Raw genomic sequence first — 18491 nt, 5'->3', positions numbered from 1 at the left:
AGAAATACACTCATAGCATAGGTGGGCAGCGATTGGATGACAGTTTTGAGGAGGGTTTCTTTCCCTGCACGAGATAGGAATTTCCCATCCCAGTTGTTGATTCGAGCAATAACTTTGTTATTGATAAAACCAAACATAGCATTTTTATTGCGACCAATAATGTTGGGAAGACCGAGATAGAGGCTGCCTTCAAGAGCTTCATTCATATGAAGAGTAGAACAAATTTGGATTCGAGTTGTGCCATCTGTGTTGGGGCTGAAAAAAAATGGATTATTTAGATGGATTAACTTTTTGGCCAGACGCATTTTCGAACAGCTGGAGTAAATTAAAAATACTAGCAGTCGCACCCTCCGTTACTTGGCAAAAGAAATGGCTGTCGTCCGCAAACAAGATATGTGTGATAGATGGAGCACGGTGAGCAACACGGCACCCTTGAATAGTTCTTTCAGCTTCAAACTTTTGAATTAAAGCTGAGAGACCTTCAACACATATAATGAAAAGATAAGTTAAAAGAGGATCACCCTGTCGAATACCACGAGACGGACAAATAGACTCCAAAATATGACCACCGTGCACAACTTTGTATCGAACCGTCAAAACACAAGCCATAATAAGCTTGACCCATCTACTAGCAAATCCCATACGAAGCATGACCGCTCTAAGAAAACCTCATTCAACCCGATCATATGCTTTGCTCATATCAAGCTTAAGAGCCATGAACCATTTCTTGCCCTTTCTTTTACGTTACAAGTAGTGTATTACTTCAAAAACAATCATCACATTGTCAGAGATTAGATGCCCCAGAATGAAAGCACTTTTAGTATCAGAGATGATGTGATCAATAAGATCCCGCGTACGATTGGCAAGAACTTTAGAGATAATCTTATAAAGCACATTGCAAAGGGAAATCGGTCTAAGATCACTCATAACAACAAAGTTTTTCTTTTTGGGAATCAACACAAGGTGAGTGTCATTTAGGCTATCGGGCAAAGCTCCAGTAGAAAATAAATCTTTGACCAAGTTAATAACATCGAAACCAACAACTTCCCAATGATGTTGAAAAAATTCAAGACCCATACCATCAGGCCCGGGTGCCTTGTCAGTGTGCATAGAGAACACAGCAAACTTAACTTCTTCATCAAGGATCGGTTTCAATAATGCATCATTGTGGTTTGCACTAACTGAAACTTTTATATTGTCAACAATAAGCTGTGAAGAGGTTTTGGACGTTTGGAAAAGATTGAGAAAATAATCATTAATAATATTGTCAAGACTGGTTGCCCAATTCTTCCCGTCACCATTAGCATCTTGTAATTGATGAATTTAAAATTATGTCTTGATTATGTGAGGGTGTGAAGGTAATTTGGGTACAATACTCATAAAAAGAGATATATTTAAATTAAATTTTATTTGGATATAAATTTAGTTAATATAGATATATATATTAACAAAAAAAAAAAAGAGTACTCTTTAACTTTTCTCATAAAAGGTAGGTTGGCAATGATACCAACTAGTCCACACAATAACAACAATGGGTAAATATTAGCCCCTTCAAAATTTATCCATAGATTAGAAAAGATAATGTTCCAAATGAATTCAAAAAAAGCTCCACTTGGGTGTTTTTCACACCCCCATAAGGAATTCTCAATAAATATTTTATCAATGTGAAAACATTTTGCTTAAATTTGAAATTATTTTTATTAAATTCAAAATGTATAGATCATTTTTAACCATTTAACAAATCATAAAGCTCAAAATATGGTATTTTAGGATAGAAAATCACTTAAGCTCATTGTTATTAAGCACTAATAATACTTAATACCACCACAAGGTAATACCTATCAAATAATTTATAATAATTATTAAATTAAAATATAATTAATATTTCTCTTCACTTATAACAAAATGAACCAAAATAGTATAATCTCATTAATTTATATTTTCATTATAAGAATAATAACAAAATGTCCCATGTCCTTATTAACCAACTTACACAAAAAAAAAAAATAACAACATATACTTTTTCTATAAAAATAAATAAATATCAAGTGGAACATCTAATAAAAAATATAAACTCTTTATTTTTACCTACAAAATTAAGTTGTTATTGTTGTTCCTTTGAGTTCAAGCTAGGGTTGACAAAGAAGATCTAAAGAGGTTGAAATAGACATGTATGAATAAAGCCACCAATGTATGAATGAATTTGGTGCCACAAACCTAATTTGAGCTTGTAGAATGATTTGAGCAGACATCCAAGTTCACTGCAATAAATTTAATGGACAACTAACTTCAAGAAATCTTAAATCATATCGAACTAATCGTCGTGGCCTCATCACTGATACTTGATCTCAAATCCACTGTAGTCTGCTACTGTTTGTTGTCATAGCAAGAAAATGTTTGAAATTTATACCATAACGGATTATTAGACTTCAGCACCGCTATCCTTCTGTGTGTTGTTTGCACCCCTTTGGTCCATAATGCTGAGAACTGCGCCTTACAACCTTATTGCACAAGTAACAATAGTTGGTTTGACAAGCCCAGCAAAAGAGATGATTATTGTTGCCAACCTAATAAAAAATAAGAAACAGGACAAAACATAAATCTGTCGTATCGACACAGCATCTCAGTAAGCAAACGGCGATGAAAATGACAATGATGATATCGTCATGGAATTTAAAACGAAAACAACATATAACTTTCCTCAGCCCACAGAATGGAACTGAAAGATTTTTTTTTTCGAAGTTTACTTCTCGAGTGGCAAATTCGTTTTATGTTTTTCCCAATTCCCCTAACCTGAAAATACACCCTCCCCTCATTCTTTTGTCAACAAAGATACTCTAATTTATGTCTCAAACATTTTGGCTATCTAGGGAGAATTTTAAACAAGGAACAACAACACATTATCAGTGCTTTAGTGGGAAGATATCGATTTAAGCAACGCAAGACTAAAGAAGATTTCCTTATTCCCTCGATTTCATTTTAAATATTTTATGATCTTATGCAGCACAGTAATCGTTTTGATCCTAAGGATTCTCATGATTCGCATTCTTTACTCACCTTGAAATTAAATTGACGACAATTAGGACAAAATTGACCGTGATCGCCACCACCATAGAGTTGAACTTGCGCCTGGGCCTCAATCTGCCGTTGATTTATGCGCTCCTCCCAGTTCTGAATCATTGCTAGAGGGAACAACTCACATGTCCCTCCCCTTTAATCGATAAGAGGTTTATTAGTCCCAAATAGAGTAGGCGAAAAAAGGAAAAAAGCAAACATAAATCCTAACAATTGAGAAAAAGACCTGAAATGATCGTAACCATCGATTGCCTTGTTACACCGATAGCAGAAGTATTTTCCACAGTTCTCACACACCATCTTGTTGCAGCCTTCAGTTCGGGAGATTGCCATCTTGCAACTAGGGCATTGCTTTGCATCACGAAATATTTCCTTGAGGCTAAGAATTTCATTAATCATTTCGCGTTCTTTATGCTTTTGGGATTCTCTTAATTGGGATGAATTCTGACGATCCTGCAAGCACAAAGTTAACATTCAGAAATGGGAAAGTTTTTAATAAACAAGACGAAGAAGATTACAAATAATTATTGGCTGTGACAAAATGATTATAATGTCTTACAACAAAAATAATACCTGCAGGATCTGAAGCTTCAATTCCGGGGTCATACAATCAGCACCTACATGTCGTCGTTCCCTGCAAAGAGTGCAAAAACTAAAAAAACACTGTGAGCATTGCGCGTGTTGGTCTTCATCCTCTATGCATGGTGTTTCACAGCGTGGGCAATCGGTAATATCAGGCATAGACTCGAGTGTTTTCTGTAACGTTAGAGACTCCCACCGTTCATACTCTTCATCACTGAGCAATCCTTTTAACAAATTAGGTGGGATCATACAATCACACTTTGCATCAGGGCATTTTAGCTTGGTTACAGTACCCTCACTGACGTGTATATCAGAATAAGTCTTCATGCATTTACAGCAAAATAAATGCTGGCATGGAAGCTTGATGAACTCGGTGCCTAATAATATAAATATAAACAGTATTTTCAAATGTATGTTCATGCATCTGAAGCAGAGTATGCTTACAATTAGTAATGCGAAATAACTAAATCGCTAACAAGGATTATTTGCCCAAGTATGGATTCTCAAATCAATAACAAAGACAATAAGCAGAAATAAAGACAAATTGAAGGTAGAAGCAAATTATGAATAGGCAAATCTGAGAATCATGAGGTATTCGAGAGACTTAAACTCTCCCTAGAACAAAGCTCATACAAATAGTAGAATAGAGAACAAGAAGGGTTAGCTAAATGATTGGAATCATGTCCATAAAGAAGAAAAAAATATACCATTACAAGTGTAAGCTTCATAATCGAACGAGTGTTAAGAGAATATCACAATTGTTTACGAAATATTTTAACCAAGAAATGTTGAAGAGTACCTGGATATTCACTAAAACAAATGTAACATTCATGAATGTTCCGCTGGAAGCTTTCGTGGAGTCTCTGATCATTGTAACTTCTAATGAAAGGAACATCTATATCAGGTGAAACACTTCCCGAAACTACACGCCTATCTTTAGTGTGTTTAAGGCCATAAGGACCAAGCATGATCTCATTGTCAAACCCCATAAAGGAAAGAGAATAATACTTTAGCCATTCCACCCATTGGTATAATACCTCTTGTCCAGGTTGCTCCTTCCATATGGAGTCAAGCTTCGAGCAAAGATTGGCAATCTTTATAGAATCTAACCACTGAACGGATATTGTAAAATAAGGAGGTAGATGGCTTGGATATGATTTAGGTAATAAACATGTCAACACAACTGGGGGAAGATATTGAACTTTGAATGAGTATGAGAACTCGTCTACGTCTTTGCCAGAGGTCTTGAGATCACCTGAAGAATTTAGCTTTGTAGTAACAGTGATTCCATTTGGCACTTCTATATCTATATGAACCTGTAAAAACACAAAAGTGAAAGACTATACATTTACATATTTAATCTTATATGATATGAATTAAAGATTCTGAAGTTATTACCTGAAAAGATTTAAGGCCCCTCTGTTTGTCAAAAATGAGAACATTTTCGCCGTAAATGGACTGCAGGACAAGTATCTAGACGAAAAGAAAGAATTTAAAGAAGAGATTAGCAAAAGAAACTCACTATAGATATAGCAAGAAAACAATCAATATAGTTAGTTGCTATGAAAGACATCACTCATCAAATTAGAAACCGATCAAGCCGGGTCATTTTATTTTAGAGCTAATTTGTGCTTGTTCAACTTCAAATCTGGCATGTTAAGTATTAATTACATTTTGCTATCACGAGCTTAATGAACTAGGAGAAAGTAAAAGCCTCACATTTGCAAACTAGTTTACTCAAATACATTTTTGAATCAATGTCACAGCATCTTTAACTATGTAACTTAAGATTCTTTGTCTCCCTTTACCCTTGACTAAAATTGTTCCAAAAGTGAACATCACTATTGCTTCACAGGAGTAATGACAAGACAATTAAACTAACAGAGAAACATGTTTCTCAAATTTCCCTAATGAAAACAATTTCATAATCAACTTCAATCTATACTTAAAGAACACATGTAACAGTCTAACACCCAATTAATTAATGTAAAACATAGTGTAATCTCAATTAATGATGGCTTTATCCACATTAACAACCTTCCTATTCGATCAAAATAAGAACACTTACTTCATAAGTTTGACTCACAGTTTCGATAAAAACAGATTTAGTTATACCACTCACCACTGGAATGAGCCTACTAGAATTTGATCTATTAACATCTATCTTGCGAAATTTAGCCATGATTAAATGCTTAATGAACACTACCACGAGGCTCCATTAAGACACCAACTTTGTTAAATTAACTATGGCGATTGAAACTAAAACTCATTATTTATTTTGGAGTAAATATCTGTATAAGTACCTAAAGTTTAAAGTTCGTAAGCGATATAAACTCAATATTTTGCTCTGGTACAAACTTCGTTATTTAGAAATATCTGATACTAAATATTTTAGTCTTAGAATCTGATGTTTATCATATTTAACATTTAAGGCAATAAATTATAGAAAAATTACAATTTTACACTTAACCTTTATTTTAACTAACCATCTAAAGTCCCCATGTAAAAATCATAACTTTATCTGAAAATTAAATCAAAATTAATAATTAAACACAAAATTAAGAGCTTGTAAAACCAAACCAATTACCTCATCATCCTGATACTGACAATTACTCATCAACTGCTCTTCTGACAACTCCACCTCTTCACAACTCAACGCCAATTCTTCCAATAAATCCCTAACATCATTAGACTCTTCTTCCACCACCTCATTCTTCGACCCTGAACTACTACACACACCTCCTTCTCTCTCCTCTTTCTCAACTCTTTCATCGATACTCAACGAACCCATTTCACTATCCAAAGAGACAGAGCTGAACACCTCATGACTCGAAGAACCCACCTCGGATTTGTCAACGAATTGGGGTTTAACCCCACGATTCCTCGGAACCCACTTGGGATTATTGGGCTCGAGATTCCGTGGGTGAGAAGTTGAAACCGATGGATCAGAGGTTAGTGCTTGATTGAATTTGGAAGATGATGATTCGCTGCCTCTGTTAGAGCGATGAAGAACACCCTTTCTTGCTCCTGCCATGGCCGAAGACTCGAATTCGATTGTATAGTTTTATTTGGCCTTAAATTTCTGGCTTTATATATATACGTTTTTATCACGAAATAATGTTTATTTTTAAGTCTAAAAAAAGATTTATTTTTATTAATTTTAATTAACTAAAATTAATAAAAAGATAAATAAGGGTGATTACTATAATAGATATTTATTTATTTAATTAATACATCGTGTGTTTATTTTATATTTTGATATTTTTTAATTGGTATTAATTGTTCACTTATTTAAATATCTAATTAAATTTAAAGTAAAATAATATCTTTTCACGAATAAATAATGTATATTAAAAAAAAAAGATAAAATACATAAAAATTGTTTTTAAGATATAAATATAAATTTACTAGAATACTCTAATTCGAGAATTACCAAAATATCTCTACTAGTATAACATTTAATTAAATACATTTATTTAATTAATATATATCTAAAAAAATGTGTTATATTTGGAGGGAAAAAAAAGATAAACTTGAAGTGAAATAATAAACAAGGGAAGTAAATAAATTTATTTAGATTGGTAAAATTACTAAACCCACAAACAAAAATATAATCAACTATATAATATACATTAATTTTTGGAGGTTTTTATCTTAAATTTTGAGAGGTATATTTTTTAATCTCTTATTTTCAATATATAATTAGTTTTGGTTGGTTTTAGTTTTGGTGTCGTTTGAGGCAGTTTTGTATCAGAAGCCAGAATAGAAGGTTCATTAATTGGTTCCACAATAGGAAGCTCAGTTTCAGATTTGGGCTCTTCAGCCTCATTGGTGGAAGAAGTCTTCATTCTTTCAATTTTTTTGATCTTTTTTCGAAAGCAAGTGAAGAGTAGCTACAAGAGCACCAACCAATTCTTCTTCTCCTCGGGGCTTGGTCGTGGCTAGCTCCTCTTCAACTTATTCATTGGATGCCTGTGTCTTCTTCGGCCTTCTTTCGAGCCTCCAATTCCACTTCTATTTTTTGCTTGGCTTCCAGCTCCACCTTCCTCTTGGTTTCTTGTTCCGTGACCACTTTTCGCTCGGCCTCCAAGTCAATTTTCGCTTTAGTTAGCTTGGCGGTGAGGTCACTTCCACCTGACGGTGTTCATAAAAATCGATAAACCGAAACCGACCATCAAACCGACCAGACCGTAACCGAATTTTCGGTTCCACGTCATCACCGAATTTGGCAATCAATTTCGGTATCAGTTTTTTTGACATGGCGGTCGATTTCGGTTTTTGAAATACAAAAAATGGTTAAACCAAAAAACTACCAAAAATCGCAATAAACCGCCAAAAATCGCCCAAAACTGCCTAAAACCGTCTAAAACTGCCAAACCAAAAAACTACCAAAAACCGTACGGTCGGTTTTATACGATTATAATTTATAAACGGTCAGTTACGGTTTTCATAAAATAAAAACCGTAACCGACCGGTCGGTTATAAAATTATAAATCCGACCATAACCGACCGATTTTCACCCCTACACCTGAGGAAGTTTGGCAGAGATCTCTTGCTGGGCTTAGACAGCCATAGCCCGAAAAGAAGTTAACAATTTTACCTCTTGTTATAAATTATGAATTTTATCTTGGAAATTATTTTACCAAGATCTTAGATCTACTCACAAGTATGTTGATTAACACCCTAAATATGAACTTCTAAAACGATTATGAAATAAACACATATAAAGTTTAGGAAACTGTACATTGGGTGCAGCGGAATATAATGACTCATTCCGTTCAGATATCTAGCCCTTGAATCCTTTCTGTAGCAGAGCATTATCAATATCTGAACCTGGATCTCTTTCTCTCCTTCTTTAGTGCTGAAACTCCTTCTTGTTGAATGTCTTTCTACACGATCTTCCTCACTATGATTGAGGTATCACTTGTTGTGTGTGGGCACTACTCTAATCACTAAGAGGTTCGAAATTCAAGGAAGAAGAAAGAGAAGAAGGTGGCGGCTAGGTATAGAGAGAGAAGGCTCAGGTTTTTCTCTGAAGGAAAAAGTAGAAAGTTAAGTGTGAATTTCCTGAAGCCTTCACTATCTATTTATAGCATTCCACTAGGGTTAGGTTTGAATTATTTGGCATTAAAATAATGAAAATATCAGATGATAAATGCTATAAAAGTGGCCGGCCCTATACAATATGGATTTGGGCCTCACTTTTACAATTTTGCAGTTTTATCATTTCTTCATCTCATTTTCTCAAAAACGCCAATTTTCAAATTCAACCATTTAAATGCCAATTCTAATCATTTAATAACTATATATAATTATTAAATAATATTGTCATTTATCATATTTATTAATTGAACCACACAAAGTATCATAATTAACAAATATGCCCCTAAAACTCGTTCTTTACAATTTCGCCCTTACTTAATGAAAAATTCACAAATAGACATAGTCTAATTTGAGAATTATAATTGATTAATCAAAACCAATTATATGAGTCTTACAAGCAATATTATCTCAACTAGTGGGGGGACCATGGGTCTATATAACCGAGCTTCCAATAAGCAGATCAAGAATTTATAACCTAAATTCACTGACTTATTAATTCTTCGTTGAATCTACGCATAGAACTTAGAATTGCACTCTCAGTACATAGAATGCTCTATATGTTCCACCATATAGACACATCATTAGTTATCCATTGTTATAATCCTAATTTGATCAATGATCCTCTATATGAATGATCTACACTGTAAAGGGATTAGATTACCGTTACACCCTACAATGTATTTTATCCTTAAAACACTTAACCCCGTATAAATGATATTTCAGCTTATGTGAAATGAGTACTCCACCATTTATTTTTGTTTGGTCAAGCTCGAAGGAGATCATCCTTTACTTACTATTCGCCAGATAGAAGCTATAGATTCCATGTTTATGTTAGCGCTCCCACTCAATTGCACCAGTTTTCCCCAAACTTTTCATTCAATGCTCAATTCTCCACCAAATGCAATGAAACCTTCCAGAGTACCTAATTAGGGCATAAACAACATATTCCAGCCAGCAATTCACAGAACAAACCATTATAATTCAAGTTGCCATTAAAGCTCAAAGCTTGAGTTTCAAAACTCAAGCTTGCTTAGAACTAACACCAAGCATCAAAACCAGTTGCTAGGAACTTAGTTTAACTCAAATAAACTATAAAATTTGAACCATAATCATTTCAAAACCTAACAGCCCCTGAAACTCAATTTCACATACTCAACCTAAGCTTAAATTCAAGAATTAGGGTTAGGAGTTGCTAGAGCTTACCTTAGTTTGATTTCCCCTTGAATCTTTGGCTGAAAACACAAGAAAATCACAGCCCCTTCCCCTTATTCTTGCTGCCTTCGAAGAGAGAGAGAGAGGGAGACAAGAGTTGTTCTTCAATTTTTTTGGTTTTTTCTTAATTTCACTAAATGAAATAAAATGGTTGGGAAAACCTATTTCCCTTGCTGAAATCAACTTAGCTAGTTGTCACTTACTCATGGCAGCCACCTAATCCTCATTTTTTCCAAATGACAAAAATGCCCTTAAAGTTATAACTTGGGTATTTCTAAAGCTAGGGGTAAAATGATCAATTTCCATAACCCCGCTCAACCCCGATAATTTATTTCCTCAAAAATATTTCTCACTAAGAATTAAGGTTCTAAACTTACCCATGTGATCAATCTAGCCATCCATCGCATTTTCCGTTGTCGCCGAACAAAAATTACAAAAATAACATATTTCACATATAAGCTAAATAATACCCCTAGAGTTTAATAAAATCTTCGGAATTGAGAAATTATAACTCTAATATTTATTTCTAAATATTGGGGTCCAAAATTAAATAAAGTCACATATAATAATAAAATAATAAAAATTAGTGCTAATTGCCCTTAATTACTAGAGCGGTCATTACAATTGTCGTGAACTTCTTGCATCTTTAAACAATATTTTCTTATTTTTTATTAAACGATCTGCTAATATGGTTCCTTATAATCTTGCTAGAGCATCTTGTTATTTTCCAGATGTATTCCCGTTGAGGTACAGTCTTATCTTTTGGGGAATTTGACAACTTAATAAAAGTTCTATATTTGCTTTTTAAAAAATAGAGACAAAAATATTTTATCTTATATGTAATATTCTGAAAGTTTAATTATGTTTAATAAAACATATTTCATTAAATATGGAGTATTATGTGTATGTAGGACATATATAAGGTCGACCATGAGTTAAAATAGGCCTAGCTCGTCTATACTTAAGGCCGACCCTGGACATATATGAGTAAGATTACTAAGCTAATTATGTGATGTTTAGAGATTTAATAAGAATAAATAAATAAGTGTAAACATCAATTACGGAAATTTTATTAGAATATACGAGTATTATACATGTTATTTATGAAATAAAATATTTTTAAGTTCGGCAGTTGTGAAACCCTAATTTGTTGGGCAAAAATATCACGGCGATAATAGTTTGAGATTTAGTTATGCCAGGAAGTATTAATTGGTGTTGTTTTAATCGGTGTGATTTCAGAATAATTGGTTATGACCACTTTACCTTTAACCTTAAAGATTTATTAGAAGTTAAATAAAGAATAAATAAATCTTTTGCTTAAGTTTTATTGATTTTGTCCTTAAGTGAATTTCTAAAAATTCCTACCTGACTTCTTGGGTAGAATTACTTTAATCAAATTCAGATCGTCTATACCAGCAAAATTGTCCGACTTAACCATCACTAATTTTTTTTTTAGAGTTTCGAGCGACTATGCCGTAACCAAACCCAACTCAATCACGGTAAATGACCACCAATTTTTTTTTATAGTTATATCTGTAATAATTGCAAATGTTAACAAGATTTTGCCACAAATTTTCCAAAAATAAATAATAAATTATCATCCTTAACAAAATTGCTTTTTTACACTTCAAAATTGCTTTTTTTTATATATTTTTACGAAAATCCACATAGCAACTAACAGAATAATTTAAATTGCAACCAAAATTCACATAACCCACATAAAAACCACCAAAAAAACCAAAACCATAAATTTTTTTAAAAAAAATTATATAAAATAATTCCTCAATAAATAACTTATCCATCCTTACAAAATAAACAAATAAATAATCTTGGAATTTTCCAAGTAAAAAAAAACCATTCCCATTGTAAAAAAAAAAAAAAACAATAAATAATCCAAGTAAATAATTAAAAAAAATAAAAAATAAAACAATAATCATTTCCATTGGAAAAAGAAAAGGCACATAACCAATAAAACCTAGCTAAACCGCGAAACCCTCTGTTATCTCCATTCTCACCAAGTATCGTCACTCTTACACCTCTCGCCGCCGCCGCCTCCTCTTACTACTGCTCTCCACAGATCTAATATCTCTTCTCTCTTCTCCGGTGAGCCCTTTCTTCTAGGGTTTTTTTTTTGTTGCTATATATTATCTGTTGTTGGTTTCTCTTTTTTCGCTAACAAAAACAAACAAGGTGGTCGTCTTGGTCTTTGTGGTTTTTCAGATTTAGGAACCAAGTTTTTATGCTTCTTCATATTTTAGGCTTATTTGATTGAAACAATCGAACCCTTGTTTTCCGAATGCAGATTTTTGCGCTTTGATTTTGAATAGTTTTTCTTCTGCGAAAATATGGCATCGCGATTCTGGACCCAGGTATTGTTTTTGAATGAAAACCTAATTTTTGTGTTGGATTTAGAAAAAATGAAATTAAATTAAGAAACCCTTTTGAAAATATGATTTTTTTTGTGTTTAATTTCAGCCTGGAAGTGACTCTGAGGAGGAAGAGAGTGACATTGATGAGGAAATTGAGATTGGAGGTGGTGAGCCAACCTCCGAGCCTACTGTTAATAGGTACCTTAGGGAAAATGCCAGTGACAGTGATGATTCTGATGGGCAAAAGAGGGTTGTTAGATCGGCGAAAGACAAGCGTTTCGAGGAGATGGCTTTAACTGTTGATCAGATGAAGAATGCAATGAAGATTAATGATTGGGTCAGCTTGCAGGAGAGCTTTGACAAGATGAATAAACAGCTTGAGAAGGTTATGCGTGTTACCGAGGCTGTGAAGGTTCCTACGCTATATATCAAGGCTCTTGTGATGCTGGAGGATTTTTTGACTCAAGCTTTGGCTAATAAGGAGGCTAAGAAGAAGATGAGCAGTAGCAATGCCAAGGCGTTGAACTCGATGAAACAAAAATTGAAGAAGAACAATAAGCTGTATGAGGATGCTATCAATAAGTATAGGGAGAATCCTGAGGTTGAAGAGGATAGGGATGTTGGGGACGAGTCGGAAGAGGAGGAAGAAACAGATTCTGAAATTGAAGAGGATATTACCAAGATTGTTCAGTCTGGTAGTGAAGATGAGGATGGGGATGGGGAGGATGATGGAGAAAACTTAGCTGAAGCGGGGTGGGAGACTAAGGTGAGCAAGAGAGAAAGGCTCATGGGTAAGCAACTCATGAAGGATCCTAGTGAAATTACATGGGACATAGTTAACAAGAAGTTTAAGGAGGTTGTGGCTGCTAGGGGCAGAAAGGGAACCGGAAGGTTTGAACAGGTAGAGCAGCTTACCTTCTTGACAAAGGTTGCTAAGACCCCTGCTCAAAAGCTTGAAATACTCTTTAGTGTTGTTTCTGCTCAGTTTGATGTCAACCCAGGGCTCAATGGACACATGCCTATAACTGTGTGGAAGAAGTGTGTGCAGAACATGCTTCTCATACTTGACATTCTTGTGGAGAATGCAAACATAGTGGTTGATGACACGATTGAGCCTGATGAGAATGAATCCCAGAAGGGAAAAGACTATGATGGAACAATTCGGGTTTGGGGTAATCTAGTGGCCTTTTTGGAACGGGTGGATAATGAGTTTTTTAAGAGCTTGCAGCTCATTGACCCACATACACGTGAGTATGTGGAAAGACTAAGGGATGAGCCGTTATTTATGGTTCTTGCTCAAAATGTTCAAGACTATTTAGAGCGAGCTGGAGATTTTAAAGCTGCTTCAAAGGTAGCTTTAAAGCGGGTTGAACACATCTATTATAAGCCACAAGAGGTTTACGATGCCATGAGGAATTTAGCTGAGCATACTGGAGTGACTGATAATGGTGAAGAGTCACCTGAGGGGCCAAAGGAGGTCGAAGAAAGTAAAGGTCCATCTGCATTTATTGCTACACCTGAGATTGTTCCCCGAAAGCCCACTTTTCCCGAGAGTAGCAGGATCTTTCTGGATCTATTGGTATCCCTTATATATAAGCATGGAGATGAGCGTACTAAAGCTCGTGCTATGCTTTGTGATATTTACCACCATGCTCTCCTGGATGAGTTTTCAACTTCCCGTGATTTGCTGTTGATGAGTCACTTGCAGGATAATGTTCAGCACATGGACATCTCAACACAGATACTGTTTAACAGAGCCATGGCACAGCTTGGTCTATGTGCATTTCGGGTTGGACTAGTTACTGAAGGACATAGCTGTCTTGCCGAGCTATATTCTGGTGGAAGGGTAAAGGAATTGCTTGCTCAAGGTGTTTCACAAAGCAGGTATCATGAGAAGACTCCTGAACAGGTACTTCTTTTCTAAATATACTTTTTAGTAGGAAATTATTTCGTAGATTATTGTCATTGTCTTTCTTTTTTGTAGAATTAGCTTCGATTATTGCTTACAGGGTGGAGGTTTCATCTAATTTGTATGTTGAAAGATTTTTCTGTGTATTTCTCTCATCTTGATTAAAAAGAATAAAAGATTTAAAATGAAAGATGAAGTTGTTGTTGGTTGGTTTTTAATTATTCGTAGATGAACGATTTGTATTAGTGTCAATGCTGTGTTGTTAGGATGTAGGACAGTTGGAGGTGGGATTAGAAGAATGATATCTTCAGCAGTGTTGGAGTTATGAGTTAGAGAGGTTATAAATGCTCTAATTAGTTCTTAGACATTGATGTTTGAACTATCAAATGTTTGTAAATGGATTTTGACACCAATATTTTTCTGTAATTGTAGTAAGATAATAATGTATTATTTTTAATTTAATAGTGAAGTTCTCAGGGGGTCATATTACTTGGGAGTACTTTTTCTTTTTGCATTGACCTATGCTTATTACCGGACACGATGGGGTCGCTTATAGGAATTCTATGCTGTCAGTTTGTCAATCATTGGTTTAGTAGGGTCATTCTTCATCCTACTTGTTATTGCATTAAAGGTTCCTTGGTTAATGCAGTACTCATCATCATCATCAATCTAATAATTGATACATTATCATTGTATTTGACTGTTGAAACGTACAACAATCGAGTCATGCTGTCTCTTTTGTTTTTATTGTTTTGAATGAAAGAACTAAAAGAAAATTGTTTCATGAGAGGACATTAGTAAAATAAGTATTGCTATTGGAGTGTGGAGCACTACAAACTAATACAGGTAGACCCTCCAATATTATGATATGGGGTCTACACCTTTATGAGTTGTGATGCTTTTGCCCTTGACAATTTTAATGGCTCCTAACAACCCTGCAATAGTTTTTTACCCACTTTCAGTTTGGTACTTTTGGATTACAAAACAGTGCTTTGTTTTCGATCTTATGCAGTGAATATTTAATTTTTACAGGAAAGACAGGAAAGGAGACGACAGATGCCGTACCATATGCATATAAATCTCGAACTCTTGGAAGCTGTTCATCTGATATGCGCCATGTTGCTTGAAGTGCCTAACATGGCAGCCAACATGCACGATGCAAAACGAAAGGTTATAAGTAAGAATTTCCGGCGGTTGCTTGAGGTTAGCGAGAAGCAAACTTTCACCGGTCCCCCTGAAAATGTCAGAGACCATGTAATGGCTGCAACTAGGGCCCTCCTCAAAGGTGACTTCCAGCAGTCTTTTGATGTTATTATCTCCCTCGATGTTTGGAAGCTCCTAAGGAATCGTGAAAGCATTCTCGAAATGCTCAAGGCTAAGATTAAGGAAGAGGCACTGAGGACCTACCTCTTTACCTATGCCTCGTCTTATCAATCTCTGAGTTTGGACCAGCTTACCAAGTTGTTTGATCTCTCTGAAGCTCAGATACACAGCATCGTGAGCAAGATGATGATCAACGAGGAACTCTATGCAAGTTGGGATCAGCCAACTAATTGCATTGTGTTCCAAGATGTTGAGCACTCTAGGCTGCAGGCCTTAGCATTCCAATTGACCGAAAAGTTATCAATCCTTGCAGAGAATAATGAGAGGGCACTAGAGGCTCGAACTGGTGGCGGTGGATTGGAGCTGCCTATGAGGCGTAGAGATGGTCAAGACTACGCTGCTGCTGCTGGTGGTGGTGGCGGTGGTAGTAGATGGCAAGAGAACTTTTCTTACAATCAAGGTAAGCAAGGTGGCGGTACTGGACGAGCAGGATATGGCGGTGGTGGTAGAGCAATGCAATTCGGTCAAGCTCCAAGGGATCGTAGAGGAGCTGGTCGGGGGTCAAGGTATCAAGATTCAGGAAGAACCGGTTCGGGTTCGAGGGGATCCCAGATGGATTCTTCCACACGCATGGTGAGTCTTAGCCGGGGTTTTCGAGCTTAAAGAAAGGAACATATGAGTAGTAGTTGAGGGCAACAAACTTGAAGACCTTAAATCTGTTATGATGAAAATTTCATAGTTAAATTTAGAGCAAAAATGGCTACTGATATTTATGTTTTTTGAGTTTATGAAGATTTTGACTTTTTTGCCAAATTGTGGAATTTTGAGCAAATGGTGATTTTGTATGTTGGCTTTGTTTTTAATTTCATATTATTTTTGTTGAAGAAGGACTGATTAATTAATTATATGATTTTAGTGTTTGGTGATATCTAATCTAATAATTTTGAGACGAAATAAACATTTTTATTTTTTTTTTAATTTTTAAAATTAAATTAAATAAATATGCATTTTTGACGGTGTCGAACTAAAGATGGGCTAGTCTACGCGATTTAATGGAGCGTGTTGATCACAGCCAATAATTATTGCTACTCAAGCTCAACTGTAGACTATCTATCAGTGATGAGAATTTATTATGTGATGATGACAATTGCTATCTGGTGGGATTTGATATTTTGTAATAATTATTATTAAGTTAAAATAATGAATTTTGATATAGAATATTTTAAGAATATTTGGTTAAATTTAATAGTGTTAGTTGTAAATATTAATATTATTTATTATATATTAATTGAATTTATATTAATTTTAAATTAGTTTAAGTATATATAAATATTAATATATTATTTGTAATATTATAATTTTTTATTTTTTATTTTTAATATTGAGAGTATGTTTAATTTTAATATTTATAAATTTTATATTTATTTTTTAAAATTAAAAATTTTAAAACTTTAAATATCGTTTTAAAAAAAATTAAAAAATTAATAAGTTGTTTCTTTTAATTTATAAAATTTTAAAATGCACATCACAAAAATAAAAATACATTTGGTAATCTTTATTTTATCTAAATACAAATTAAGTACTCTGTGTTGTCAATAATACTAATTTGGTACCCTATATTTTAAAATCATGCATATTTAGTATTCTATATTCAATTTTTTAAATAAATTTAATCAGTACAATCAAACTGTCTAAATTCTTTTAAATTTTAAATTCAAATTTAATTATTTGATTACATATAAGTGAGATTTGTTTGGTTAATTTAAAAAAACTATATTGATTAAATTTTACTTTAGGGTAACATTTTATGTAATGACCATGATGTCTAATTTTTAGTTATTAATCTAATGTTGCTTTTATTCATTTTTTTTTTTTTTTACTTCAGAGTTCTAAATATGTACAATTTGAAAATATGAAGTACCAATTAAGTATTATTAAAAACACAAGGTACCAAATATTTTTTTCATGAAAATACAAAGTACTCATTCCCTTACTTATACTTAGTGATATGTAATTGGTATTAGGTATTATTTTAGAATAAATTTGAAAGAAGTAATTATTTTTGTTTCATTATCTCTAACCCAATAAATTTTTTTAGGGATGTTTATAAAATAACAAATTTGTAAAATGTAGATTGTATTGGATTAAAAAATTTAAAATTTGTACTTGTGCATATTGAATGATAATTGACATGTAAAAGTAACCGATCTAATCTAATCCACACATATTTAAATAAATTTTTAAAAAATTATATATAAAATTACTATTTTAATGTAAAAAAATAGTAATTTTAAAATTTAATACATATTATACAAATATATTTTAGAACTTAATAGATCAAATATTGTATATTCTATTCTTATATATGGTATTTTCTTAAATATAATTAAAATAAAATTAAATATTTCTTTCTACATACAATTTTTTCCTCTTAAATTTGTTATTTATTATTTTATTTATTTTAATTTATAATTGGAGACATAAAATAACAATAATTTATTTTATTTTATTGTTAGTTATGTGAAAGAAATATATTTTTAATAAATATTAAATAATTTAATATTAAAAAGTAACCAATCCAATCCGTACTTTTACTGATTGGATCAGATTCAAAATATGAAATCCACACTTAATGTAGATCAGATGCACTATGAGTATTAGAGTCTCGTTAAGAGTTTATTACTGTTAGATTGGTTATTCTGTTAGAGTTAGTTGTGGTTAGGTTAGTAATTCTATTATTCATTTTTAATTAAGCTGAGCTAGATGTAACGAACCCCTTAGTTCTTAAGCCTTGTATAAATACTCTGCTATTTAGTAATAATTAGACTTTTAATTTCTAATATGGTATCAATTGCATAATTTTTTTACCATTTTTTTCATGGCTAGAACAAGAGCTACTAGATTAAGGAACTCTGATC

At 33.4% G+C, this 18491-nt stretch overlaps 2 protein-coding genes across 2 annotated transcripts; one reads left to right on the top strand and one right to left on the bottom strand.

Moving 5' to 3' along the window:
• Positions 1 to 1906: 1906 nt before the first annotated feature.
• On the bottom strand, positions 1907 to 6849 carry LOC115715970 (uncharacterized). The gene is made up of 7 exons (XM_030644649.2): positions 6245 to 6849; positions 5056 to 5130; positions 4457 to 4973; positions 3649 to 4034; positions 3302 to 3528; positions 3058 to 3211; positions 1907 to 2567 (listed from the first exon to the last, which is right to left on the bottom strand). The coding sequence occupies exons 1-7, from the start codon at positions 6689 to 6691 to the stop codon at positions 2439 to 2441; spliced, it is 1935 nt and encodes a 644-aa protein (XP_030500509.2). The 5' UTR covers positions 6692 to 6849; the 3' UTR covers positions 1907 to 2438.
• A 5044-nt stretch (positions 6850 to 11893) lies between these two features.
• LOC115715969 (eukaryotic translation initiation factor 3 subunit C) lies at positions 11894 to 16499 on the top strand. Its single transcript, XM_030644648.2, has 4 exons — positions 11894 to 12075; positions 12275 to 12341; positions 12448 to 14250; positions 15283 to 16499. Exons 2-4 carry the CDS (start codon positions 12318 to 12320, stop codon positions 16234 to 16236), a joined length of 2781 nt encoding a protein of 926 aa, XP_030500508.1. The 5' UTR covers positions 11894 to 12075; positions 12275 to 12317; the 3' UTR covers positions 16237 to 16499.
• Positions 16500 to 18491: the final 1992 nt, after the last annotated feature.

This window comes from Cannabis sativa, chromosome 5, assembly GCF_029168945.1.
Source record: "Cannabis sativa cultivar Pink pepper isolate KNU-18-1 chromosome 5, ASM2916894v1, whole genome shotgun sequence".
NCBI classification, from domain to species: Eukaryota; Viridiplantae; Streptophyta; class Magnoliopsida; order Rosales; family Cannabaceae; genus Cannabis; species Cannabis sativa.
The sequence above is the reverse complement of the archived record's forward strand: the minus strand, read 5'-3'. Positions and strand labels throughout refer to the sequence as shown.